The following is a 26,853-nucleotide window of genomic DNA, read 5'->3' on the forward strand; positions in this document are numbered from 1 at the left end:
ATGAAAAACGTTAACTAACTGCCTGGTTCACTTTGTATAACAGAAAGATCTTCGTTCGCCCTTGTGTCAAAACCAGGTGATTTCATAAAGGAAAAACAGATGTTGGAGTGAGTGACTCGGCTCACTTGAGTAAAAAAAAATTAGTTAAATATTTTAATCATGTCGAAACAAATTACAAGTTGTCTCTTTTGTACAACAACCACAAATCATATGGTGCAATCCGCCATCACGATGTTATTTCAAAAATTACATTGTTCTCAACACAACCTAGGAAACTTACGCTCGTGTTTGTACGTGTGAATGTATAATAAGAGAAAGAGAAACACAATCAAAGAGATATGGCAAAAAAAGGGCTGTTTGCGGTGAATGTAACCCAGCGATGTCCAAAATGGAAATGTGGCTGCATGGGTATTAGCAAGATATATTCATTTACAGGTAGTGGTAGTTGCCCAACAACAAAATATTAAGTGCACTATCTGTTACAACAACAGCAACCGTGCATCATCCGTGGCGCCAAGTCACGCAAAGCGCTTGTTCCAGACAGAATCTCTACACTCGATTACCTTACAACTCTCCTCAACCTATCTGAACACTTATATAGTACCCGATGTTTGGAAGATGGGTATTCTGATCCCGCTACTGAAACCTGAAAAGGACACGAGCAAGGGGGAGTCGTACAGACCGATCTCCATTTTCTCATCAGTAGCTAAGACGCATTAGGGACTATTTCTCCCCCTCCTATCGTTGGGCAATTTCCATTCGCCGGGCATCAGCATGCATTTCGAAGGCTGCATAGGACTACAACTGTTTTACATGTCATCACCGTATATAAAAGTACACTTTTTGTGCTGACAGAGATACCTTGGTCTAACCATCTAATGCTTTTAGAAATTGTGGCTAGATAAATTGCTTCGACCACTGATGTGGGACTAAAGGAGCTTTCTACTTGTTGTGGTGGCTACGGACACTTTGTTATCTTTGCAGATCCGTTCACAATTGGGAGACTAATTTGCACTAATTTTTTCTAATCCCACTGTGCGTAACTTGTTTAACTGCCCAGCTAGACCCAGTCAATCCTATGGCAACATCTTCCCTCCTTAACAAATTCAAAGGAACGGTGTGGGTTTCATCGTTGCTCTCCGATGAGGATGATTCCTTCAAAACACTTAAGAAACCGATAATTGTTCTTTTCTTGGTGTCTGGAAGGATACAATGTTTTAATTTTTCAAGATTTTCCAAATAATTTCGCACTTACACTCGACAACCTAGATAAAATTACAACTTAATATGTCGAGTTTTTTCTACCTGAACACTGGCTGCTGCCATGAATCTTCATTAGAAGTAAATAAAAGTGAAACAAATTTAATAATTACCAATAAACCATATTTATAATTTTTACTTACCTCTGCCTTTTTGACCCTTTTTAGCGTTAGCTTTTATACTCATGTAACGGCTGCTTTTCATAAAACAGCTGACCTTTACAAAACATCTGTTCAAAGTTGCAAATTTCTGTTGGCAAAAAAGCCCCAGTAGAAATTTGCAGGTTCTCTATTTTCTAACTGTCAAAAATTGCTCTCTCTCGTGCTCTCTTCTGCTGGCAAATAAAGTACGCAAACGACTTCCATTAAAAATTTGTTCAAATTTGCACAAATGTTTGAATTCCCGAACACAGATCTTATTTAATACGTCTTAAGGTTACATAAATGTCTTGGTTGCCACGGAAAATTTCACTAGAGGTGCATTAACTAGTTTTAAAAACAATCTACAAATTTAATCAGTTTCGTCATAAAAGAAATTTTAGATAATCTATTACTTTTAACGGTTATTGCTGGCAGCGTGTTCATTTTCATGTCTTAACATACAACTTCAATACCGAATACCTATGCCGTTTTGCATTCGGTATTGTCGAAACAGCTGATTGTCATTTAGTTTTTTTCTTTGATTGGGTAATTTATTTATTTTGAGTATTTAATCGGCATTCTGCATGCAGTATTTGCCGCCTAGTAGTATACGGATAACTGAAAAATTTCACGGTGGTTTAATTAAAAACATAGCAAACTTCATCACTTCTCGAAATTAATTACTCCCAACATCATAATGTCTACACGTCGTCTGGCCAAAACTTTATACCGCAAATTATTGCGTGAAGCTGAAAAATTACCATCATATAACTTCAGGTTGGTTGAAAGTATGTTGTAATGTGTGCTAGATTTGCATGAATCGTTATCTTTACGATGAAATGTTAAAATCTCGTGCACATACATGTCTGTATTATTAATAATAATCGGACAATGATGAATGGTTTTTTTGAATTTTCTTTATGCAGAATGTATGCTGGAAGGAAGATTCGTGAAACATTCCGTGAAAACAAAACGATAAATGATTTTGACAAAATTGATGCACAAATTGAGGTGGCAAGGCAGAGTCTTGAAATGTTACGACGACAGGTGAGCAAAAAGGAGGATTAAACAAGTCAATCATAGCATATGAAGTTAGATTGTTTCATCACATAACGTCAGTTCTGTTTTTCTTTTTTGTTAAGTAACCATAGCGACACATACTGAAGAAATTTTCTTGGATGTAGAAGGAAAATGCTTGATGTTTTGTTGTTTTTCAAACGTCAATGTTATGACCATTTGTTGTACTTTTCGGTTGTTGACATGCAGGTCGATGTACTCGGATAGTATCGTCGCCTCCGAATAAAACACAGTATTGAGACTCTGATACAAACCCAGATCCATTTGGACTCACACCACCTTAGAATTCCTGGATCTGGATATTCAACAGAACCAAGCAGACGAAAGAAAGAACAAAATACACTGCTACAACAACAACAACTGGCCGATGTTGAGGACATCATAACAGACTGATGCATATGGTCGGGGCGGTGAATTCATATAAACTATTAGTCGACGGGACCGAATTGCATACTGCCTGCTGTTTTGCAAAGGGTAGAACTTTGTGCCATACGACTCCTTGAGAAGATTTTTTGCTTTCGTGGACGTAGAAGGGGCTTTAAATGACGTGATGTTGGAGTCTATACTTGCTTCTCTGTCCCCCCTCTAATGATTAACTGGGTAAATACTAAGCTTAAAGGCAGATTTATCGCAGTAGATTACTCAGTTGGAAAATTGTCATTCGGGGAACTCCGCAAAGGGGGTTTAGAGCACTCTATTGTGGCTTTTAGATCTCAAAAGATTTATCAGGTTCTTCGAGAAGGATTCGTTAGCCATGTCCTGTTAAATATCCAGATCTAGAAGCTCTACGACTAATTTGGCGGTGCGTCCAGATCGATCTGGTTCTAAGTCGAGTAGGATTGGCTGGGCAGTTAAACAGGTGTGTCGTGTGGTCCCTGGTTACAATTGGAACTCATATCCAACACGCTGGCATCAATGGTAGCTCTGTAGGAGCTCAAGGCAGCTTCATCTGCCGAAACGCAATATTGCCAGAACTACTCTGGTTTGCATTGGGAGCTAATTTCTTCAGGTGAAATTGTAGGCTATCGATCTCCAAGGACTGCGTTAACTCTATAACTGTTCAAAGCTTTTGCTAACGTGTCTGCGTGAATGCTGTCTTTGTTCGTCTGGAAGGCCGCCTAATGTGGAAGTTATGTCTTGTAGCGCTGAACCTCTTGCTCTACATCGATCTAACCTCATATCTCTGGGTGTTGGTGGTCTCTGCGATAGCAGCCCAGTATATACTGCTTAGAAAGCATGTAAATGTGCTTTCGCAAGATAGGAGGTGGTCCACATGAGAACTAGGGAGCCATCCCGTCGCAGTACGTAGGGCAGCTTTCTGATAGGTCTGAATTTTATTTCACTGCGTGCTGCCAAGCTGATGAGGACAGGCCGGCGCTGCATTGTTAATCACCAATTACTTTGTATGTAGTCAACAAGGTTTCCTTATCCACATCCCAAACTGTCAATTGTGACACCAAGCATTTTGGCAAATTTGGCTATCGAAATTCTAACACATTCGACAATCTCATTCTAGCGTTAATGCATAACCGATGACCATGGAGTGAACAGCGCGGTCGAAGCGAAATAAAAGGCAGAGGAGCGTTAGAGCTTGAACAGTGTCGGAAATATCACCCTGCCTTGGGAAACTTCCTGTCTCACTGTAAGGGGCTTAGACTTCGTATCTCTTAATTCCACAAACGACTTGCGTTCACACAAATAATTTGTAATACAACGTTTTAGGCCCTGTTGGAGGGACATGTAAGCGATATCATCAAAAAGGGTGGAATTGCTGACCGCATCGTAAGCCCTCGAGAGGTCCAGAATCACGTAAATAGTCTTATTGCATGGCCTGACCTAATTTAGACCACGGTTGATATCTGTAGTGATGGCGTACAAAACAGTCGTCGTTCTATGCAATCTACGGATTACGTGTTGGTGTTCAGCAAATGGAGAAGAACTAAGCTCGGGAGGAGAAGTCCCTCAAGCGTCTTAGCTACTGGCGAAAAAAAGGAAGATCGGTCTGTACGACTCTTTTTTTTTTCTTCTAGTATCCTTTCAGATATCAGAAACTATGAGAGTGCCCAGTAATAGATTTAGGATCTGCATCATGAACTTGACTCCCAGTGCATGCAAGTTCTTCAGCACCAGTGTAAAGATTTTGTCTCGCTCCAGAGCCTTGGACTAATTGAGGCTGCGGATGGCATTTGTAACTTCGTCCTCGGCAAATTGTGATGGTTGCCCATAGCTGCCGTTACCACTAATACGGCAAATGACTCTCTTCCTTGTCCTGTTACTCTCTAGATGCTTGAATAACCGGGCGCATCTCTTCGGATAAGTCTCTATTACGTCGTCGAAAGTGACTGAGGTCCTGTCATTCCTCTTGTTCGAAAGTAACTTAACAGTAGACTACAGTTTGCCAACACCGGCGACTTGGTTAAATTGTTTCAAGTGTTTTAGCTGGTTTTTGTTAGTTCGGAGCAAAGACTCCCATCGCACTCATCTGCGAGTACTACTACCTGCGTCGGGATGTTGGGCTGCACTTGATGCATTCGACCGGAAGGTATCAAGCAGGCGGAAATTCCTGTCAGCGCTACGTAAGCATATTCTTTGAAGCCGTGAAGCATATTCTCTGAAGCCGTCCCAACCGGTCTTCTTATTTTTTTTGATATGCCTGCCATATAGACCAATTTACCGATATAATCTATTGAATCTATAAAAGGATAATTTTTCATCCGATTTCGATTTAATTTTGCAAATTGAGTTCTGGAAAACCCTGGGAGTTCTGGGATGAAAAATACTCCTTTTATAGGCTCAATAGACTATATCGGGAAATCGGTCTATATGGCAGCTATATCCAAATATGGTTCAACCAGGACCACATTTGACAGAAACGGGTAAGGGTCTACCAGAACACTGTGCCATTTTCCATCGAACTTGAGTAACAAATGGATCTTTTATGACCTTAGTACATCCATTTATTACTCGATTTCGGTGAAAATTGGCACAGTGATATATATGTAGGTCTATAAGTCTGGAGATCGTTTTATATAGCGGCTATATAGAGTTATAGTCTAATTTAATGAGACCAGAAAGTTTGTTTCAGAACAAAAAATAAGAAATTATAAAAAAAAAATGTTTGCAAAATGATTTCAATTATTAAAATATCTGAAAATTTATAAATACCCACAATACACTGTGCCATTTCGATTTTGGGTAATAAATGGATCTTTTATGGCCTCAATACCCTATATCATGACATCGGGCGGTCGGTCTATGGGGCAGCTATATCCAAATATAGTCCCATCTGAACCACACTTCACAGAAATGGGTAGCGGTTTACCAGTACTCACTGTGCCACATTCTATCGAAATCGAATGAGAAATGACCAATTTATTGCCTCAAGACTTTAAGTCTGGAGATCGGTCTATATAGCGGCTATATATAACTAAAATCCGATTTTATGAGATCAGACGATCAGGTTTGTATGTGTATTCAATACACATTTGTATGTGTATTCATAAGTCAAAACAAAACAGCTGAAACGTTTTCCTACATTTACGGTATGTTTACGAGAGCATAACCAGGCCTTAAGAAATATACAATTTTGGTCGGCTAGTTGGGGATTTGGTAGGTTTTATAAAAAATTTTGGTAGAAAAAATTTTTCTTCAGTGGTAACACTGCTTGTAAAACCACACCACCAACACTGCATGGGATAACTATGAGCACCACACAGTCTAGAACTTTGAGGTCCGATCTATGTGGTGTTTGTTGTTATCACGAGAAGCTTAGCTGCGAGCTACCGGGCGCGTCCACAGGTTGGGGATAGTGAAATGCTCTATACGGAGTTGCTGCAACGGCATTCGCGAACAATCAGCGGTGTCGAGTGGAGAGTTACAGTGAGAGGCCGGCCGGCACCGGCTCTTGCATAAATACTGAGTGCCTATGATGCTCGATATGACAAGGCGAGTTATTAGCGTCTTTAAATAACCAATCGCCACATTGTTCCCGCGGCGATCGGTGCCTTGGACCGGAACAAGCTTGCTCATCTATAGATGCTAGACGAAGATTGCAACCTCCACATATAGACATGTGGCTACAACAATAACTAACACTGTAACAACAACTATAATATACAGGCAGAGCATGACACACGGGAGGAGGCCACTGTCCGCCCACGACGCTGAACTGCTGGGTTCGAATCCAGGCAATGCAAATTGCAAATTTTGCCCATGAACATTCCACTAAGGAACAGGGGCAAACTTCTCACATATCAATGAGTGCAGTCCGATTCAATTTTAAGTTCAATGATTAGGGGCCTACTTTTTATAGCCGAGTCCGAACGGCACGCTGCAGTGCGACACCTCTTTGGAGAGAAGTTTCTCATGGCATAGTACCTCACAAATGGTACCAGCATTAGGAGGGGAAAACCACCGCTGAAAATTTTTTCTGATGGTCTCGCCAGGATTCTAACCCAGGCGTTCATCGTCATAGGCGGACATGCTAACCTCTGCGCTACAGTGGCCTCCGGGTTCGAATCCAGGCGAAAACATCAAAAATGTTAGGCAGTGGTTATCCCCTTCTAATGCTGGGGACATTTGTGAGGTACTATGCTATACACAATCCCATAGCAGCTGGTTGTACGTACCGGATTGACCCGATGAAGTCCTTCATCGGCAAGGCATGCCGTGTCGGTGTACAACACAATGCTACAACAACAACAACTATGTAATGCATAGAAGCCATGTAAAAACTTCTCCCCAAAGATGTGTCGCCTTTCGGACTCGGCAATAAAAAGTAGGTCCCTTATCACTGATCTAAAACTTGAATCGGACAGCACTCTTTGATATGTGGGAAGTTTGCCCCTGTTCCTTAAGGGGGATGTTCATGGGCAAATTTCCAATTTTGCATGCCACACGCTTCAAATCTTACGATCGTCAATAACCCTCTTACAGGTGTATAGGCCAGCGTTGTTTTTTTTCTCTTATTAATAATAAATTATCCTGCATGCAATCCCCAAAGAAATATTTTGTAATGTAATTATTTGTGTATTCATTTACAGGCTATCATTGGACATCTATACTCTGCAGAAAAACTAGTTATAGAAAGGAAGAAAACCCTAAGCCATGCAGAAGATTAAAAAAAACGAATTCCAGCGTTAAGAATGAGAACACGAAAGACGGTTATGCAGGCATTCTACGAGGAGTACTGGTTACGAATAATTAGTTTCTAGGGCTGTTTTCAGTTTTTCTTTGCATTTTATGAGTTTCGTTTTTAAGAAATGGAAAGAAGATGAACACAAATTGTTTTTAAAATAAGTTACCAAGTGAATAAAACAAGAATAAAATTCTTTAACATTTTATAATTTAATTATGCATATAAAAAAAATAAACTTAAACGATTGCATATACATAACCTACACAAATGTGTGTATGAGATAATTATATTTAAGCAGACAATTAAATAAAACAACAATGAATGGAAGTGTTGAGGCCCCAACAAAAAGATGCTGTAGAAAATGCTACAACTAATGAGTCATTGGAGAGTATGGAAATACATTTCAGCAAGAAGTGGAATAAAATATTCGAATGGAAATAAATTCGTTTAAGCGCTGGATTCCTTTTAGGCTTGATAAGTACTAGCCGACACATTTCCCCCAGTGCCCGTCCAGTTTGTGTGCACAAATTTTCCCTCTTCACCCAACAATTCATAGGTGTGAGCACCAAAGTAATCACGTTGAGCTTGCAACAGATTGGCGGGCAAACGTTCGGAACGATAGCCATCATAGAATGACAAGGCAGTTGATAAGGCAGGCACAGGTACACCCCACATAAAAGCTTTGGAAACTACTCGACGCCAAGAATCTTGGCCAGCAGCAATGGCTTTTTTGAAGAAAGGATCCAGTAGAAGATTTGTTAATTTGGGATCTTTTTCATAGGCCTCCTTAATATTGCCCAAGAAGACGCTGTAAAAGAAGAAGGGAGATATTTAACATTAAAGAAATATTTGATGACCAAGCATTTACCTTCTTATGATGCAACCTCCTCTCCACATAAGGGCTATACCACCATAATTCAAATTCCATTTGCTGACATTGGCCGCCTCACGCATCAACATAAAGCCTTGGGCATAAGAAACAATTTTGGCACAATACAAAGCATGTTTGATATCATTAAGGAATGTCTTCAAGTCATCCACTTTAATGGGAGTATTGGGTCCACTTAACTGCTTGCTGGCCGACACACGTTCATCCTTTAAAGCCGATAGGCAACGTGAAAACACCGCCTCACCAATCAACGTTACCGGTATGCCATATTGTAGAGCGGCAATGGCAGTCCATTTGCCGGTACCTTTTTGTCCAGCAGTATCGCGTATGCGTTCCAACAAATGGCCCTTGCTGTCTTTGTACTTCAAGATATCCGCAGTAATCTCTATGAGGAATGAATCCAGCTCTTCGCTATTCCATTTATCAAATTCTTGGGCAATTTCATCGGGTTTCATGCCCAAGCTGGTCATAATATGATAGGCCTCACAAATCAATTGCATATCACCATACTCAATGCCATTGTGAACCATTTTGACAAAGTGACCAGCACCACCCTCACCTACCCAATCGCAACAAGGTTCATCGCCGGCTTTGGCGCATATAGCCTGGAATATGGGCTTGATTAAGGGCCAAGCCTCGGGATGACCGCCAGGCATAAGTGAGGGGCCATAGCGAGCACCTTCTTCGCCGCCACTAACACCAGAGCCCACGAAAAAAATACCCTTGGCCTTTAGTTCGTCACAACGGCGAGCGGTATCCAAATATTCGGAATTGCCACCATCAATGATCACATCACCGGGTGAGAGCAATGGCAAAAGTTGCTCTATAAAACTATCTACGGCTTGGCCAGCTGCAAGAAACAACAACAAGAAACAGAAATATGGGTAAGTGGAACATTTATATTCAGTAAAAAGTAAGTGACTTAACTCCAAATGGAGTTAGCCAAACAGCCAAGCTAGCATGTGTGTATTAATGCATAAATAAATCCATACTTTTACTTATTTTCAAGATTAGCTACACATTTCATTTGAATGTGGGCCTGTACACTTACTTTTGGTGTACTACATGATTTAAATGAACTTGAACTTGGATTTAGAGCGTGTTTGCCGGGTTTGACCTTACAAACACACACACTATCTTTATTTGAATAGTTGTTTGTGTTAATGTTATATGAATATCATTTAGTTGATATGATTTTATTTTGATTTCTGATAAGCTTCTTTGTGCAATCTTTATACCCATAATTTCAAAATAAATGAAATTTAATGAGCTGATTATCTTTCAAGTATTTTATGGCCCAAAATTAATTAAAATTTTGGTTTAGTTGGCATATAAGGTATACCTACCTATTACTATATTGTTGTGCAAAAACACCAGTTTGAGTCACACCTTCCATATGACAATAGCCACTTTAAAGACAAATGGCCTAAAGACGTTGTTAGAATATACAATTAAATTCAAGCATTAAAACAAACTCTAGTCTACGCAAGCACGCTCAGCTGCGCTCGCTTTTTACAATTCAAAGAAAAAAAATTCTTATAATTGAAATCCAAACTTCTTGGTATCATGGTAACATATTGGTTTCACTGATCCGATTTCCGACCTCAAGCGGGATTTTTGGGTACTAACCAGCAGCCCGAACAAATATTCGTTATACCGAGGTGATCAACCATAGGGGCATTTGCCCTCTTGGCGCTCGGAGCACCTAGGGCAAATTGTTGTATTTCTACCCGTTCTCAAAAGTCAAAATTTTTACTAGCTTTTATACCCTACACCATAGGATGGGGGTATACTAATTTCGTCATTCATCTAAGACTCCATAAAGTATATATATTCTTGATCGTCATGAGATTTTAAGTAGATCCAGCCATGTCCGTCCGTCTGTCAAAAGCACGATAACTTTCGGAGGAGTAAAGCTAGACGCTTGAAATTTTGCACAAATACTTCTTATTAGTGTAGGTCGGTTGGGATTGTAAATGGGTCATATCGGTCCATGTTTTGATATAGCTGTCATATAAACCGATCCTGGGTCTTGACTTCCTGAGCTTCTAGAGGGCGCAATTCTTATCCGATTTGGATTGAATTTTTGCATGACGTGTTTTTTTATGATTTCCAACAACTATGCTGTATGGTTAAAATCGGTTCATAACCTGATAAAGCTGTCATATAAACCGATCCTGGGTCTTGACTTCCTGAGTAGAGGGCGCAATTTTTATCCGATTTGCCTGAAATTCTGCACGCGGTGTTTTGGTATCACAACTGTGCCAAATATGGCCTAAATCGGTTGATAACCTGAAATAGCTGCCATATAAACCGACCTTGGGTCTTGACTTCTAGAGAGAGCAATTCTTATCCGATTTGGAAATTCATGAAATTTAGCATTATGTATTCTGGTATGACTCCCAACAACAGTCCATAACCTGATATAGTCGGCATATAAACCGATCTCCCGAATAGACTTCTTGAGCCTCTAGAGAGCGTAATTCCTATCGGATTTAGCTGAATTTTGCACGCGGTGCTTTGATATCACTTCCGACAACTGTGTCAAATATGGCCTAAATCGGTTGATAACCTGATATAGCTGCCATATAAACCGACCTTGGTTCTTGATTTCTAGAGCTTCTAGTGGGAGCAATTCTTATCCGATTTGGAAATTCATGAGATTTAGCATAAAGTGTTCTGGTATGACTCCCAACAACTGTGCCAAGTATAGTCCAAATCAGTCCATAACCTGGTATAGGCCACCATATAAACCGATCTCCCGATTAGACTTCTTGAGCCTCTAGAGAGCCTAATTCCTATCGGATTTGGCTGAAATTTTGCATGACGTGTTTCGCTAAGTATGGTTGAAATCGGCTGATAACCTGAAATAGCTGCCATATAAACCGATCTTGGATCTTGACTTCTTGTGCTTCTAGAGGGTGCAATTCTTATTCGATTTGGCCGAAATTTTGCATAAAGTGTTTTATTTTGATTTCCAACAACTTTATCCAGTATGGTCTAAATCAGTCCATATACTGATATAGCCGCCATATAAACCAATCTCCCGATTAGACTTCATTGGCTTCTAGAGGGCCCAATTCTTATTCAATATGGTTGAAATTTTACATATGTTGTTCTGGTATGACTTTCAAGAACTGTTCCAAGTATGGTCTAAATAGCCTGATGTAGCTGCCATATAAACCGACATCCCAGTTTGACTTTTTGAGCCTCTGGAGGGCGTAGGTGGTGTTTTTCTATGACTGGTATTTTTCTATTTGTAAAAGTTATTTAAAGAACTTGACAAATGCGATTCATGGTGGAGGGTATACAAGATTCGACATGGCCGAACTTAGCACTAGAACCCGGTTTCAGCCTGACAATGGGGGCCCTAGTGGGGGGCAACATGGTGGCTGTGGTTTGTACACAAATCGCGGGTAGAGCATAAGCTCGGCGTGAAGTTGCGTTTTCAACCGGGTTTCTTGACCCATAGATCGGAAGGAGTTTTAGGTAGTGCTCCGCTCCTAACTAAGCAGGTGAACACGTCCAAATACGTGGGATCGAATTGGCATTCATGTGTGGGTTACCATATGACCACAAGACGCATTGTATTCACCTTTGGGCCTCTCAGGTTTGGTCCATGATGGCAGTCATCTGCGTTAAACACGACATTCGTGTGCGTTGGTGGTATGCATATCGTAGAGACTTCTAACAATATGAGGACTGACACACTGATCCTATCCTTAGATCCGTACTCGGTTGACCGGAACCTTAGAGACTGGATAATCAATATGCTAAGGAACATGTGGATAAATTGTAGGTCCCATGATATAAATATAAGGGAGAAAGTGGTACAGGGCACTCCACAGGGTGCTATTTTGTCGCCACTCCTATGGGTAACTTCCATAAATAACTTACAAAGTATCCTGAGTGAGGAGAGAATTTAACCCGCCTGCTAGGCAGACGACGTTATAATACATCTAAGGGACCCGGTATGGGACAACTATGAGGACCACACAGGCTGGAATTTTCAGCACCTAACTGTGTGGTGTTCATCATTCTCAGGTTGCGGATAGTGAAATGCTCCATATGGAGTAGCAGCAATTGCAGTCGCAAACAATCAGAAGCCGTATCGAGTGGAAAGCCTCAGTGAGAAATGGCTTGACACCGGCTCAGCTGAGAGATATTGGGCTCATTCACAGGTTGTGTACATAAGGAGTAGCAGCAACTGCAGTCGCAAACAATCAGCTGCCGTATCAAGTAGAGAGCCTCAGTGAGAAGTCGGTTGGCACCGGCTCTTGCTTAAACACTGAGTGCCCATGCTCGATATGAAAAGGCGAGTTATTGGCGCCTTTAAATAACCAATGGTTATCTTGCTTTCGCGGCGATCGGTCCTTTGGACCGTAACAACTATCCATAATACTATCTGGCACGGATAATCTGTGAGCACCATACAGGCTGGACCATTCAAGTCCGATCTGCGTGGTGTTCATTGAGGTCACGAGAAGCTTAGCTGTGAGCTACCGGGCGCGTCTACAGGTTGCCGATAGTGAAATGCTCCATACGGAGTAGCTGCAACGGCAGTCGCGGACAATCGGCGGTATCGAACGGAGAGTCTCAGTGAGAGGTCGGGCGGCACCGGCTCTTGCACAAATACTGAGTGACTGTGAAGCTCGATATGACAAGACGAGTTTTTGGCGCCTTTAAATAACCTATGGCACCCTTGTACGCGCGGCGAGCGGTTCTTTCGACCGGAACGAGCTTGCTCACCAACAGGGCCTTGACAAGTATCGCCACCTCCACATGAAAATGTGGCTACAACAACAACAACATTGCTACAAATAGTCTAATTTTAGGCTGCGCGAAATAAAAATTTAGAAAATGCATTAAAAGCTGTTCCTTAAAAAGTAGTTATTTGTTCGTAGAGTATTTATAATCTAGTAAGAAAATACGTATCGTGGCAATGTGACACTACAACAAGAAAATATATGCAAAAGTTACTAAACTTGAAAAATTACTATCTAAGAATGGCTTAATCGCTTTCAGATTCGAAAATTCTAATTGAAAATGGTGTAAAATGGATACCCAAAGCAGAAACCTTCGTCAGAAAACCGAAAATTGTGAGGCGAAACATTGAACAATCAGAATATAAAAATCTGTTCACACTGTCAAAACAACAAAAAAAATTGATAAAGTTGTTACTTCAATTCTTCCAAAAACTTTTATTCATGAAAGTTTATGAATAAAAAGGATACCTATGTTGCTAAAAGAGATTATTCAACGAAGGTTGATACATTCGAAATTGTCAAATATGATGTTGTTGTTCTTGTTGTAGCAGTGTGGCGTACACTGAGATATCAACCCTTGCCGATGAAGGACATCATCGGGTCAATCCGATATGTACAACCGGCTGCCAAAAAACAATGACGCAATATTCTTTGTTCAGATAACTAACATAATTTTTAATAGACCAAATAGGGGAAAATATCATGTAATGAGATCGGCTAATGCCCCAGCGAATCCCTCGTGCACCATTTAAAACGTCAAACATGTCGTTGGAAATATTGTATCATGCTTTGGGGAATGTTTCTATACAATGGAGTGAGCCCCTTGTATCGTTATATCTACAAATTACGTTGAAATTTTGCAAAATTGTATTTTTACATTATCTAAATACTGCAAAAATGTTAGATAAGGTTTTACAACTGGATTAGAGCTTTAAGTACAAGTCTTGATACAGACAACCTTGGTATAAAAGCAAATAAATGACTGTCGTGTAGTAGCCCCCAAGTCTCCAAATATAAATTCGATTGAAAATCTGTGGAATGTCGTTAAAACTCCAATAAGCGGATTACATCCGTCCAACTCAGATGAATTTTGGTTACTCATTTAAACTTCGCAAGCGGTTGGTATAACCGGTATATACTCGGTTAGCCAGAATTGAACCGACTATATGTCTAGAATAATCCAAGCCCTATTTAAAAACAAGAGATCCTTAAGTAATAGGTTGTAAGAACACAATTTGACTACATTCGCAACTCAAAACATGCCTTCCTTTTGCTAATTTTGCAGTTTTCTGATGAAAACCAGAAGTGTCCCTATTAAAATTTTGATATTATGCTTAAAATGGCAAACTAATCAAAAACCATGTAATAGAGTGCTAAGATCGGCCGGGCCGAATCTTATATACCCTCCACCATGGATCGCATTGGTCGAGTTCTTTTCCCGATATCTCTTTGTAGGCAAACAAAGGATAAAAGAAAAGAATTGCTATGCTAATGGAGCTACAATATATCAAGTAATGGTCCGATTCGGACTATAATGAAGTAAATGTTGGAGACCATAGTAGAATTCATTGTGTAAATTTCAGCCAAATCGCATAAGAATTGCGCCCTTCAGGGACTTAAAAAGTTAAATAGGGAGATCGTATTATAGGGGAGCTGTATTTGGCTATAGACCGATTCAGACCATATTTGATACGTATTTTGAAGGTCATGGAAGAAGCCGTTGTACAAAATTTCACCCAAATAAGATAATAACTGCCTCCTATAGACCCTAAAGAAGTCAAGATCCCAGATCGGTTTATATGGCAGCTATATCAGGTTATGGACCGATTTCAACCATATTTTGTACAGTTATTGAAAGTCATAACGAAACACGTCATGCAAAATTTCAGCGAATTCGGATAGGATTTGCGCCCTCTAAAGGCTTAAAAAGTCAAGATCCCAGATCGGTTTATATGGCAGCTATATCAGGTTATGGACCGATTTAAAACATTCTTTTCACAGTTGTTGAATGTCATAACGAAACACGTCATGCAAAATTTCAGCCAAATAAGATAGGAATTGCGCCCTCTAGAGGCTCAAGAAGTCAAGACCGCAGTTCGGTTTATATGACAGCTATATCAGGTTATGGGCCGATTTAAAATATTCTTTAAACAGTTGTTGAAAGTCATAACAAAACACGTCATGCAAAATTTCAACCAAATCACATAGGAATTGCGCCCTCTAGAGGCTCAAGAAGTAAAGACCCCAGATCGGTTTATATGACAGCCATATCAGGTTATGAACCGATTTTAACCATACTTTTCACAGTTTTTGAAAGTCATAACGAAACATGTCATGCAAAATTTCAATCCAAATCGGATAAAAAGTGCGCCCTCTAGAAGCTCAAGAAGTCAAGACCCAAGATCGGTTTATATGACAGCTATATCAGGTTATGAACCGATTTTAACCATACAGCATAGTTGTTGGAAATCATAACAAAACACGTCATGCAAAATTTCATCCAAATCGGTTAAAAATTGCGCCCTCTAGAAGCTCAAGAAGTCAAGACCCAAGATCGGTTTATATGGCAGCTGTATCAAAACATGGACCGATATGCGCCAATTTCAGTCCCAACTGACCTACACCTATAAGAAGTATTTGTGCAAAATTTCAAGCAGCTAGCTTTACTCCTTCGAAAGTTAGCGTGCTTTCGACAGACAGACGGACGAACATGGCTAGATCGACATAAAATGTCATGACCATCAAAAATATATATATTTTATGGGGTCTGAGACGAATATTTCCAGGAGTTACAAAACAGAATGACAAAATTAGTATGCCCCCATCCTATGGCCGAGGGTATAAAAACTGCACATGTTTAACACTTTCGTAAAGGAAATTGCTTTGCAGTCTACATATGTACAATAAAAAATTGCTATAAACCATCGACCTCGACCAAGCTCTTATTTTATGCAGAATCCTTTGTCTTTCTAGCTACTGTCCCTATTTGTAGCTGCCATATAAACCGATCTCCTGATGTGACTTCTTAAGCCTCTAGAGGGCGCCGTTCTCATCCGATAACCTTAACCATGGTGGTTGTCGGTTATCTCATACAAATATGAGATTCGGTCAGACCTTACATTAATATTATCCGATTCTTTTTTATTAATGTAAGCACCATATTGTAAATATGTTGAAAGTGTCCAAGTATTCAATCCCATGGCAGCCGGGTGTACGTACCGGATTGACCCGATGGAATCATTTATCGGCAAGGTCTGCCGTCTTAGAGTACAACACCCTGCTACAACAACATTCACTCTTTAATTAAATTTTTGTCGTTAAATTTTTCTTTAAATATTTTAAAGTTTACATATGCTGAGTGAAAACACCATGCCTCAACTCCCAGCTGTGATTTTCAATAACAATGACATCGCATTCTCCTAACGGGCAATCCATGATCAATACAAACACACATACATTCAAAACATTGTATTAGCACAACCAACGGTGGGGAGAAAAGTTTTACAATATAAAAAAAAGCCATACCAAAAGGTTAACGATTTCTACTAAATACACACACACAAAGTAAAATCTGTGAAATTTGAGAATTACTTCTAGGGAAAAGGTGAGTAGAAGTTTTGAATAACGAAAACGAAAAAAATGTCATTTAAGTGAGTGTAGCGGAAAGTGTGCATGTAAATATGCAAACATTGCCAACACAAGCAGCCGAATGACTATGGACGGACGTGTTTGAATGAATTTTTGTGCAAACATCAAAACTTAAATAAAAGCTATGACATTGATGTGACTTAATATTCGAACGGATATGAATGGAAAAAATAGCATACTTGCTTACCTTTAACTAGCATCATGACTTTGCGTGGAGTCTTTAGTTTGCTAACCATGTCAGCCAACGATGTGGCACCTATGACTTTGGTGCCTTTGGCCTCATTCTGCAGGAAGTGTTCAACCTAAAGAAAGAAATAATGATGACATGATTTCTAAAATCTTTCTTCATGCTAAGTTTACATACCTTATCCACTGTACGATTATAGGCACAGACCACAAAACCTTTAGAATCCATGTTTAGTATAAGATTTTGACCCATGACGGCTAAACCTATCAAGGCAATATCAGCTTTTCTGAAATGTTTACAAAAGTTAGTATATTATTTAAACAAATCCTAATTATGTACATATTTTGTAAACAATTAAGTATAACAATTGCAAGGTAAACAAAAACACATGTCTTTTTTTTGCTTTAATTGAGCACATTTGTTAAGCTTGGTCGTTGCTGTCATAATTGACCTTGACTTTATTTTTTAACGATTTGAAAATGGTAGTAAGTCAAAACCCCTTATGATTGGGACAATACTTACTGTGACATTTTTTTGCTATGTTTTCGATTAACCCAAAAATGAAATTAAAGTATTAAGGTGGTCTAGTTTTTTTTTTTAAGAAATTATGCGTTTCTTTTTGTGTCTACTTTCTGTACTTCACTTCACTGAGTCACCGGCTCGATCTTTATTTCCGTCTGGTGGTCTGTTGAAGTTCGCGATCGCGCGATAACTAACCAGCCCTGCTGTTTTCTTTTTTACACTAAGCACATTCTCTCCTTTGTGTTTGCTTTATAAAGCTTTTCTCAGACAAACAAGTGATCAGTGAGTCGGACGATTATTTCAAGTGTTCCCACAGAGATGGGAAGTTTGCAGTATTTAAAAAAGAAAATAGCAGGGCTGGTTGCGTTGTGTGCCATATCTAAGAATTAAAAAACCATGCAATTTGTTTTATGCCGATTTAAGGTCTTAGGCCCATTAAAGCCGCATTTATTATCGTTTTTCGCTGAAATTCGGGACTCTGAGTTTTGTAAGACCTCTCGACATACTTGTTCAATACGGTCCAGGGGCCTAAATCTCGCATCTGCGAACAGAAATATGCGAGTTTTTGCCCGCAGTAATTTACCTATCGTAAATAACAAATTTTCGCATATTTTCAAGAAACTAGGCTAAAAAAAGGAGATTGAAGTATTTATTTCATAAAATAACAATTAAGATCGTGAATCTTATATACCCTCCACCACGGATCGCATTTGTTGACTTCTTCTCTTTTTAGGAAAACAAAGAATATTGAATATGAACTGTTATGCTATTGGAGCTAAATCAGGTTATAGTCCGATTCGGACCATAAATGAATTGAATGCTGAACTTTGTAGAAGTCATTGTGCTTTGAGTATTTCAGTCCATTCGAATAAGAATTGCGTCTTGTAGGGGCCCAAAAAGCGAAATCGGGAGATCGGTTTCTTTGGGAGCTGTATCAAGCTATAGATCGATTCAGATCATATTAGACAAGAATGTTGAAGGTCATGAGAGAAGACGTTGTACAAAATTTCTGCCAAAACGGATGAGAATTGCGCCCTCTAGATGCTCAAGAAGTCAAGATTCCAGATCGGTTTATAAGGCAGCTATATAAGGTTATGTATCGATTTGCGCCATACATAGCAGCATAGTATGACGCAATTAAAATGTCATGAATATATCTCTATCCGTTCCAAAATAGCAGACTTATTTCACTTATTCTTTTTTTTTCATCCCATTGTGCGCCGTATAAATTTGAATGCGAACGCGAGTGTGTTTGGAATGCCTCCAGACTTCTTTGCAGGCTTTTTAAAAAGCCTGCCGCACACCTCTTTCCGCCGCTGGGTAATTAAAAATTAACTAAATACAACAAGCAAACAGAGGATAACGGATAAAATTGGCCATGCTAATAAAGCTATAACAGGTTATGAACCGATCATACCATACTTGGTTTGGATGTTGTAGACCATAGTGGAAGTTATTGAGCAACATTTAAGCCAAATCGGATAAGAATCGGGAGATTGGTTTAATGGGCGCTATATCAGGTAATAAACCTATTAAGACCATACTTGACATAGTTGTTGAAAGACAAAAAAAAAAACACTTCATACAAAATTTCAGAAAAATCAGATAATAATTGCGCATTCTAGAGGCTCAAGAAGTCAAGATCCCAGATCGGTTTAGATGGCTATATCAGGTTATGAACCGATTAAACTAGCACAATTCTTGGGAGTCATAACAAAACACTTCATGCAAAATTACAGCAAATTCGGATAAGAATTACGCCCTCTAGAGGCTCAAGAAGTCAAGACCCGAGGTCGGTTATATCAGATTATGAACCGATTTGAACCATGCTTAGCACAGTTGTTGGAAGTCATAACAAAACGCTACGTGCAAAATTCCAGCCTAATCGGATAAGAGTTGCGCCCTCTAGAGGCTCAAGAAGTCGAGGTCCGAGATCGGTTTATGGGACAGCTATACCAAAACATGGACAGTCAGGCGGACGGACATGTCTAAATGGATTTAGAACGTCAAGATAATCAAAAATGTATATACTTTATTTGGTCTCAGATCAATATTTCGATGAGTTACAAACGAAATGACGAAATTGGTATAACCCTATTCCATGGCGAAGGGTATAAAAACTAAAAAAATTTTCGTTCTCATTTTTGCTAACGACCCAATTTAAGGCGCCTAGGAATAGGTCGTAGTCAAAATGACGTGGAAAAATATTCCCAAAAAAAAATTTTTAAAATTTTCGCACATATTTTTTATGGAAATTTTGTTGTTGCTTGAAAATTATTAATTGATGTTATTTTCAATAAAAAATAGATTGACGATTTTTGTTATGACAATCAATGTTGCTGTGGCGGAATTTCCAACGAATATTTAATTTTGAAATAATGAAACAATTTTATATAGTGTTTTTTAATTCAAAACTTTATATGGATTTAAAATTCCATTAGGATCCAAAAGCAGTTTCATATCTCTCATTATTTTAATGGCTTCAGGTCTTTTTGAGTGTGCTAGATATTTGGTTTTCAAAAATCCAATGCCGTGTTCCGCACTTACGCTGCCCTTTAACTCAGAAGTATAGTCATAGACAAAAGGCTCCAATTGTTTATGCAACTCTGGACTGTATTCCGGACAAGATACATTGAGATGAAGATTGGAATCACCCAGATGACCATAGCCACATACACGTTTGGCCAAGTGGCCAACACGCTTGTCGACGACCTTTACAATTTCATAAAACGATCTCAAGGGTAAGGATATGTCATATTTAAAGCAATAGCCATCCTTAGTCAAAGCGGTGGCTATGAATTCACGTAACTTCCATATTTCCAACATTTTCCCCGGTTCACTGGTATAGGTGCCGTCTGCGACATCACCTTTCTCCATAACAAGTTGTAGGAACCCATTAAGTTTTTCCATATCATGCTCCACATTGCTGCCAGAAGTTTCGATGAGCATATAAAAAGGGAAACCTTCAATGGGAGTTCTGAAATTAAACATTAAAAAAAAACATAAATAGTTGATATCTTAAAGCCCCAGGGCTTCGGGTTACTTGAGATTAAAATTCTCAGTAGTGGCTGCCAGTGATGAGGCATCGATCATTTCACATGAGGATAGAATTTCACCCAAGTGACGTTTGGCATTTTTAAGAGTCTTTAAAACAGCATCAAAAGAATTTAGGCCTATACAACAGAAAAAATTGGTTATTTAATTTTTTTTTAATTTAACTTAAAAGTTATAAAACTTTACCCAAAAATGCCACATTGACTGAATCAGATATGGCAGGGCATAGAATGGCCACTTTTGTAACCACACCTAAGGTTCCCTCAGAGCCAATAAAAAGATGTTTCAAATGATAGCCGGTGTTGTCCTTTTTAAAATCCGACATTAAATCCACTACTTGTCCATTGGCTAATACCTAAATTCATTAAAAAAATAAATCTTTAAAAGTAAATCTTTGTATTAAGATTCTTAATGCAGACTAACCGCTTCAACGCCCAACACAGAACCATGTAAATTTCCATATCGAATCACCCGAAGACCACCCGCATTGGTAGAAACATTACCTCCAATGTGACAACTCGATTTTGCTCCCAAATCCAAGGGTACCACATAGCCAGCCTCCCTTGTCTTAGCATCCAAATTTTCTAAAATAACACCAGACTCACAAGCCACTATCCCTGTGATATCATCAATGCTTAAGATTTTATTTAAACGCGCCAGTGATAAAACAATCTCATCACATACGGGCACCGAACCACCCACTAAACCTGTGTTCCCACCCTGGGGACAAACGGCCAAACGTCTTTGATTGCAGTATTTCAGAATTTCGGATATTTCTTGTGTCGAGCCGGGTCTTAGCACCAATTTGCTGCTACCTCTAACACTGCGCAAAAAGTCCACATTGTAGCCGTGTAAATCATCTTGGCAATCTTGCAATATATTCGTAGCACCAATCAAAGATTCAAAGAAAGTCACATCTTTGTCTTGCAACTCGCCATAGTTGCCACGTTTGATTTTGTAACGAACCTTGAAAGGGAAAAATTTTTTTTTAATTATTTGTTACAAAATTCCTAAAAAATAATATAAGAAACAATTTTTTTACTTATTTGTTACAAAATTCCTAAAAAATAAAATAAGAAAAAATTTTAAAATTTTTAAAAACCTTTTTAGAATGCCAAAAGTTGGAGATGCAAATTTCAAATTTACAGCAGAAACTTTTCTCATAAAATTTGTCTTGTCTGATTAAAGTTTTTGCGTTATGATAATGGGTCCTCCTTTTTATAGTCAAGTTCGAACATCCGTGCTGCTGAGCGACGATTCTTGATAAAGAGGTTTTACAGGGCCAAAGATCTCACAAATATCGCCAGCATTATTAGAAAGGGGAAACACACCAATTTAAGATTTGTTTCTGATGTTCCCCCAAAATTTGAACTCGGGAGTTCCAAGTCATTGAAAGGAAATTTTGTGCGTAGCGTTATATACGAATATCCCTGGCGTGTGTTCCAGGGATATTCGCCTTCTTATCCCTGATGTTAGAATGGAATACAAGACTTGCCAGGAACTCATAGCCGTTTGTAATTGATTGGCCAGTCGACCGAACCATGCATTACCGAGAAAATTCATTTTTCTCCCGAACCATTCGTTTCTGGAATGAACTTCCGGCTAATGTCCTTCCCACCAACATTGACGTTCAGAAATTAAGACGAATATCGATAAACACTACTACCTCTTTCCCCCTTCCAACCCTTAACTTTCCTAATTACCAACGCAATACACTGCATATATAGGGGACATCCCCTGCGTGTTGGTTAGTCCCTTGCGCCTCTACTTTTATAGACAAAAGGTGAGCATTTGAGCGTATAGACACAGTGAAGAGCAATAATACTCACACGCACATTACTGTGAACGTACACAAGAAAGTAATTCCAAACAAGCCAATGGGCTTGGCCATAATTGCAATTATGTAAACTTCACTGGCATAAGCACTTTGCTACACACAAAAGTTTTATATCCTCCACCATAGGATGGGGGTATACTAACATCGTCATTCCGTTTGTGACATCTCGCAATATTGTTCTCAGACCCCATATTGTGCCAATCGGCCTACATGTCCGTTTGGGGATAATTTTTACAGTTGGGCGGTCCCCCTGGGACTTGTCCCCAAATGTTTATATAAATTTCGTATTCTACTTCCAATTACCTTTCATTTGACGTCCATATTGCCCCAATCGGTAAACTTGTAATTTTTGGGCGGTTTTGGGGGGTAGGACAGGCCCCCGACACACGTTGAATTGTTATATCAAGTTTGTACTCTGTTCTCAAATACCTTTCATTTGATACCCATATTGTCGCAATTGCTAAACATGTCCGTTTGGGCGGGTTTTTGGGTAGGGCGTCCCCCACGATTATTTGACACCAAAGTTGTATGCCAATTATGTGTTTATGGATTACCATAGAGTGGCATGAAAAATTTCACTTAAATCGTTGTGAGATCTGCCGTTTTTGAAAATGGTGGTTGGGAAAGGGTCCGCCCACCTCGCGGATATCACAAAATGATGTTGCCTATTTTCACCGGGGGTTAAACTCTACCATTTGTGAACATTGCAATAAAACCGGTTCAGCCGTTTTTGAGTCTATTCTGAATAAACAAAGCGCAACACTTTCATTATACCCACCACCATAGGATGGGGATATACTAATTCAGTCATTCCGTTTGTAACACCTTGAAACATTGATCTAAGATATATATATTCTTGATCGTCTCGACGTTCTGAGTGGATTTAGACATTTCCGTCTGTCCGTTTGTGGAAATCACGATAGCGGTCGAATGCGTAAGCTAGCCGCTTGAAATTTTGCGCAGATAATTAATCTTGATGTTGGTCGTTGGGGATTGCGAATGGATCTTATCGGTTCAGATTTGCATATAGCTCCCATGTAAGCCAATCTCTCGATTTGACTTTTTGAGCCCCTGGAAGCCGCAATTTTTGTCCCATTTGGCTAAATTTTTGCATGTGGTGTTTTATTGTAATTTCCAACAACTGTGCCATGTACGGTCCAAATCGGTCTATAACCAGATATGGCTCCCATATAATCCGATCTCCCGATTTGACTTCTTGAGCCCCTGAAAGCCGAAATTTTTTCCGATTTGATTAAAAATTTTCACAATGTGTTATGTTATGATTTTCAACAACCGTGCCAAGTACGGTCCAAATCGGTCTATAACCTAATATAGCTCCCATATAAACCGACCTCCCGATTTGACTTCTTGACTCCTTACAGTCGCAATTTTAGTCCAATTTGGCTGAAATTTTGCACATAATGTTCTGCTATGACTTCCAACAAGTGTTCTGTTATGACTTTCAACAACTGCGCCAAGTACGGTCTAAATCGGTCTATAATCTGATTTAGCTCCCATATAAACCGATCTTCTGATTTGACTTCTTGAGCCCCTGGAAGCCGAAATTTTTGTCCGATTTGGTTAAAAATTTGCATAAGGTGTTATGTTATGATTTTCAACAACTATACCAAGTAATGTCCAAATCGGCTTATATGGCTCCAATATAAACCGATCTCGCGATTTGACATCTTTTGCCCCAGGAAGCCACAACTTTTTCCGATTTGGCGAAAAATTTGCATTAGATTTTATGACTTCCATAAACTCTTCCAAGTACGCTCCAAATCGGTCTATAACCTGGTAAGGCTTCCATATAAACCGGTCACTCAATTATCCTTGTTCAGTTTGTAGAAGTTTTAATTTTTGTTGGTATGTAGAATAAAATTATGCCCTTCGACTAAATATATTTTGTATAAATTTTTAGCATAATCCATGGTGGTGTGTTCCCAAGATTCGGCCCGGCCGAACTTATAACGCTTTTACTTCTTTTTATATAATAGATGTCATCGATGTTATATATTTAAGCAAGTTGTATACCTACCTGAGTCAGTTCTGGTATAGCAGATGTTTTATATGTGCAGAATGTTGGTAAAAAGCAACTACTCAGTTTCCTCAAGTAATATGGGCGTAGCATCTGAAAAGATTTTTAGATAATTCTAGTTGCACTGATATTAATGTCGTTAGCATTAATCAGAAATTGTTTCCGCAACAGTTTCGTTCATTGCTCTTAAATTTGATTTTTGATTAAATAATTCAGCGATTTTTTTTTTTTGATAAAAAAATTTTTCATAATTTATGTAAATTTTCAAATATTTAACTTAAAAAAAGGTTAATTGCTTTTTTGAAATAGTGTGTTGGCAACACTGAAACATTTGCTATCTCTCAATTGCTCTCCCATCAACGGATTTGTAGCATGGATAATATGATTTAATTCTACTTCAGGGTTGCCATATTACTTTGGAAAAATATTCATGAAAGATACCTTTTTTTAAATCAAAATTATAATGTAATATATACGCATTAAAGAAAGAAAAAAATAAGTGATGATGGAACAGCAAGTATATAATGTTGATTCTCATTCTAAGATTTGTTTCAAAAACAAAAATTGTCTATTTAGGGTTTTTTTTGGTCTTAAAATCTTCTCGGTATTTCAAAGGGTATTGAGCAGCTTTAGGTCTAAAGCGATTAATAGCGATGCTTCAATTTACAGAATAGCATAACAATTTTTTTGCTTAGATCTTTGTGTAATCTAATGGCGGTGTAATTAGTCAAAAATATTCTTTAAAATGCTAAAAAAATCAGTCAAAACATATTTTTTCATAAAATTAAGATCCCACGCCTTCTGACTGTGGAGAAAGGTGTGGCATACGATCTTAGAAAAGAAAAAAGTTATAGTTTCCAAAAATTATCCAATTGCAAATTGAAAAAAAAAAATGTTAACTTGGCAGCCCTATGTATCTAAATATACTAAAAAGTAATTAGTTTTGCAAACACCAGCTATACGTGTACCATGCAATGTCTATTTAAATTTAAAATTAAAGCTGGTGGTAACCATTGGAACTTTATAACTTCCTAATAATTTAATAATCAATTCGCACTTACATTTGGGTATAAAGAAATTAAAAATGTGTGCAAAATAGCCGAATACACGAAGGCGCAAAGCAAAAAATATCAGCCTTTCACCGTAGCGCAACCAATTTCAACTGACAGTTTTTCGCCATGCAAAAGCAAAACAAAAAACAAAGAGAGCAACACCAAAGAGCGTATTATCTTACGCTCTTTGAACATTACCATCTTATCATTAAAATGTTTGAACCAAAACAAGTGTGGCAAATTTCTTTTATTATAATGGCTTTCCAAGAAAAATGAGATTTAATATGAAGTTAAGGTAAATAAAACAAAAACAGTAATCTGGTCGAATCCAAACCTGCTGTTGGGGTCATATTAAGGTGCTTTAATATTTAATTAATGTCTAATGACGAGAAATACATACGTATGACAGTGGCAGCACTTCGATGAATTTGGATATCTTGATAAGCGAACAATTTAGTAAATTGAAATAAAAAGAAAAAAGCACGTACAGCGGTCAAAAAAAGTATTCATCATTCAATGTTTTTTTTTTTAATAAGTCTACAATTGACAATTGGAATAAAAACATATTAAACTAATGATGCAGTAGTGCTTGTGTGATATATATGTACACAATTTCATTGTTTTTAAAGAAAAAAATAGTATTTATTGGAACAAAAAGGGCCATTTTACAGCTGAACACAAAAAATTAAACAAAAAAAGTATTCATCATTGCAAAAAAACAAAAAAATAAATAACATAATTTAAAAAAATTAATACTTTGTTATTCAACCACCGCGTCTTATAACTTCTTTTAAACGGTTTGACATCGATTGGACTAATTTAGCGGTTATATTTTGGTCTATATTAGTCCATTCCTCCATTATCACCTGTTGCATTTGACTCTTGCTCGAAAAATTGCGCGTTCTCAATTTGCGTTCGAGATGTTCCCAAAGATGTTCAATTGGGTTCAAGTCGGGACTTTGAGGAGGAGTTTTAATGACTTTGGGGCAGTTATACAGCATCCACATCTTGGTATTTAAAGCAGAATGTTTGGGGTCATTATCTTGATAATATTGAAAGTTATTACCAAGCCCAAGTTTTACAGCACTATCTTTTAAATTCCTCTTTAAAATGTCAATGTAATACTTATGATCCATTACTCCATTAATAATTTCAAGATTTCCCGCTCCTGAAGCCGCCATACACCCCCAAACCATTAAACCACCTCCACCATGTTTTACAGTAGCAACTGTGTTTCGTTCTTCAA

General features: G+C 38.5%; 3 protein-coding genes across 3 annotated transcripts; 1 reads left to right on the top strand and 2 right to left on the bottom strand.

The window, feature by feature from the left end:
• The first annotated feature begins 1,910 nt into the window (after nucleotides 1-1,910).
• LOC106093135 (protein bcn92) lies at nucleotides 1,911-7,812 on the top strand. Its single transcript, XM_013260137.2, has 3 exons — nucleotides 1,911-2,177; nucleotides 2,327-2,447; nucleotides 7,520-7,812. The coding sequence occupies exons 1-3, from the start codon at nucleotides 2,098-2,100 to the stop codon at nucleotides 7,595-7,597; spliced, it is 279 nt and encodes a 92-aa protein (XP_013115591.1). The 5' UTR covers nucleotides 1,911-2,097; the 3' UTR covers nucleotides 7,598-7,812.
• Nucleotides 7,805-17,851, bottom strand: LOC106093134 (6-phosphogluconate dehydrogenase, decarboxylating). Its single transcript, XM_013260136.2, has 5 exons — nucleotides 17,627-17,851; nucleotides 17,282-17,390; nucleotides 17,105-17,219; nucleotides 8,483-9,353; nucleotides 7,805-8,422 (listed from the first exon to the last, which is right to left on the bottom strand). Exons 1-5 carry the CDS (start codon nucleotides 17,632-17,634, stop codon nucleotides 8,080-8,082), a joined length of 1,446 nt encoding a protein of 481 aa, XP_013115590.1. The 5' UTR covers nucleotides 17,635-17,851; the 3' UTR covers nucleotides 7,805-8,079.
• A 1,790-nt stretch (nucleotides 17,852-19,641) lies between these two features.
• On the bottom strand, nucleotides 19,642-25,726 carry LOC106093131 (D-2-hydroxyglutarate dehydrogenase, mitochondrial). The gene is made up of 6 exons (XM_013260132.2): nucleotides 25,617-25,726; nucleotides 24,556-24,648; nucleotides 21,104-21,646; nucleotides 20,867-21,035; nucleotides 20,670-20,799; nucleotides 19,642-20,603 (listed from the first exon to the last, which is right to left on the bottom strand). The coding sequence occupies exons 2-6, from the start codon at nucleotides 24,646-24,648 to the stop codon at nucleotides 20,030-20,032; spliced, it is 1,509 nt and encodes a 502-aa protein (XP_013115586.2). The 5' UTR covers nucleotides 25,617-25,726; the 3' UTR covers nucleotides 19,642-20,029.
• Nucleotides 25,727-26,853: the final 1,127 nt, after the last annotated feature.

Source organism: Stomoxys calcitrans, chromosome 4, assembly GCF_963082655.1.
Source record: "Stomoxys calcitrans chromosome 4, idStoCalc2.1, whole genome shotgun sequence".
Classification (NCBI taxonomy): Eukaryota; Metazoa; Arthropoda; class Insecta; order Diptera; family Muscidae; genus Stomoxys; species Stomoxys calcitrans.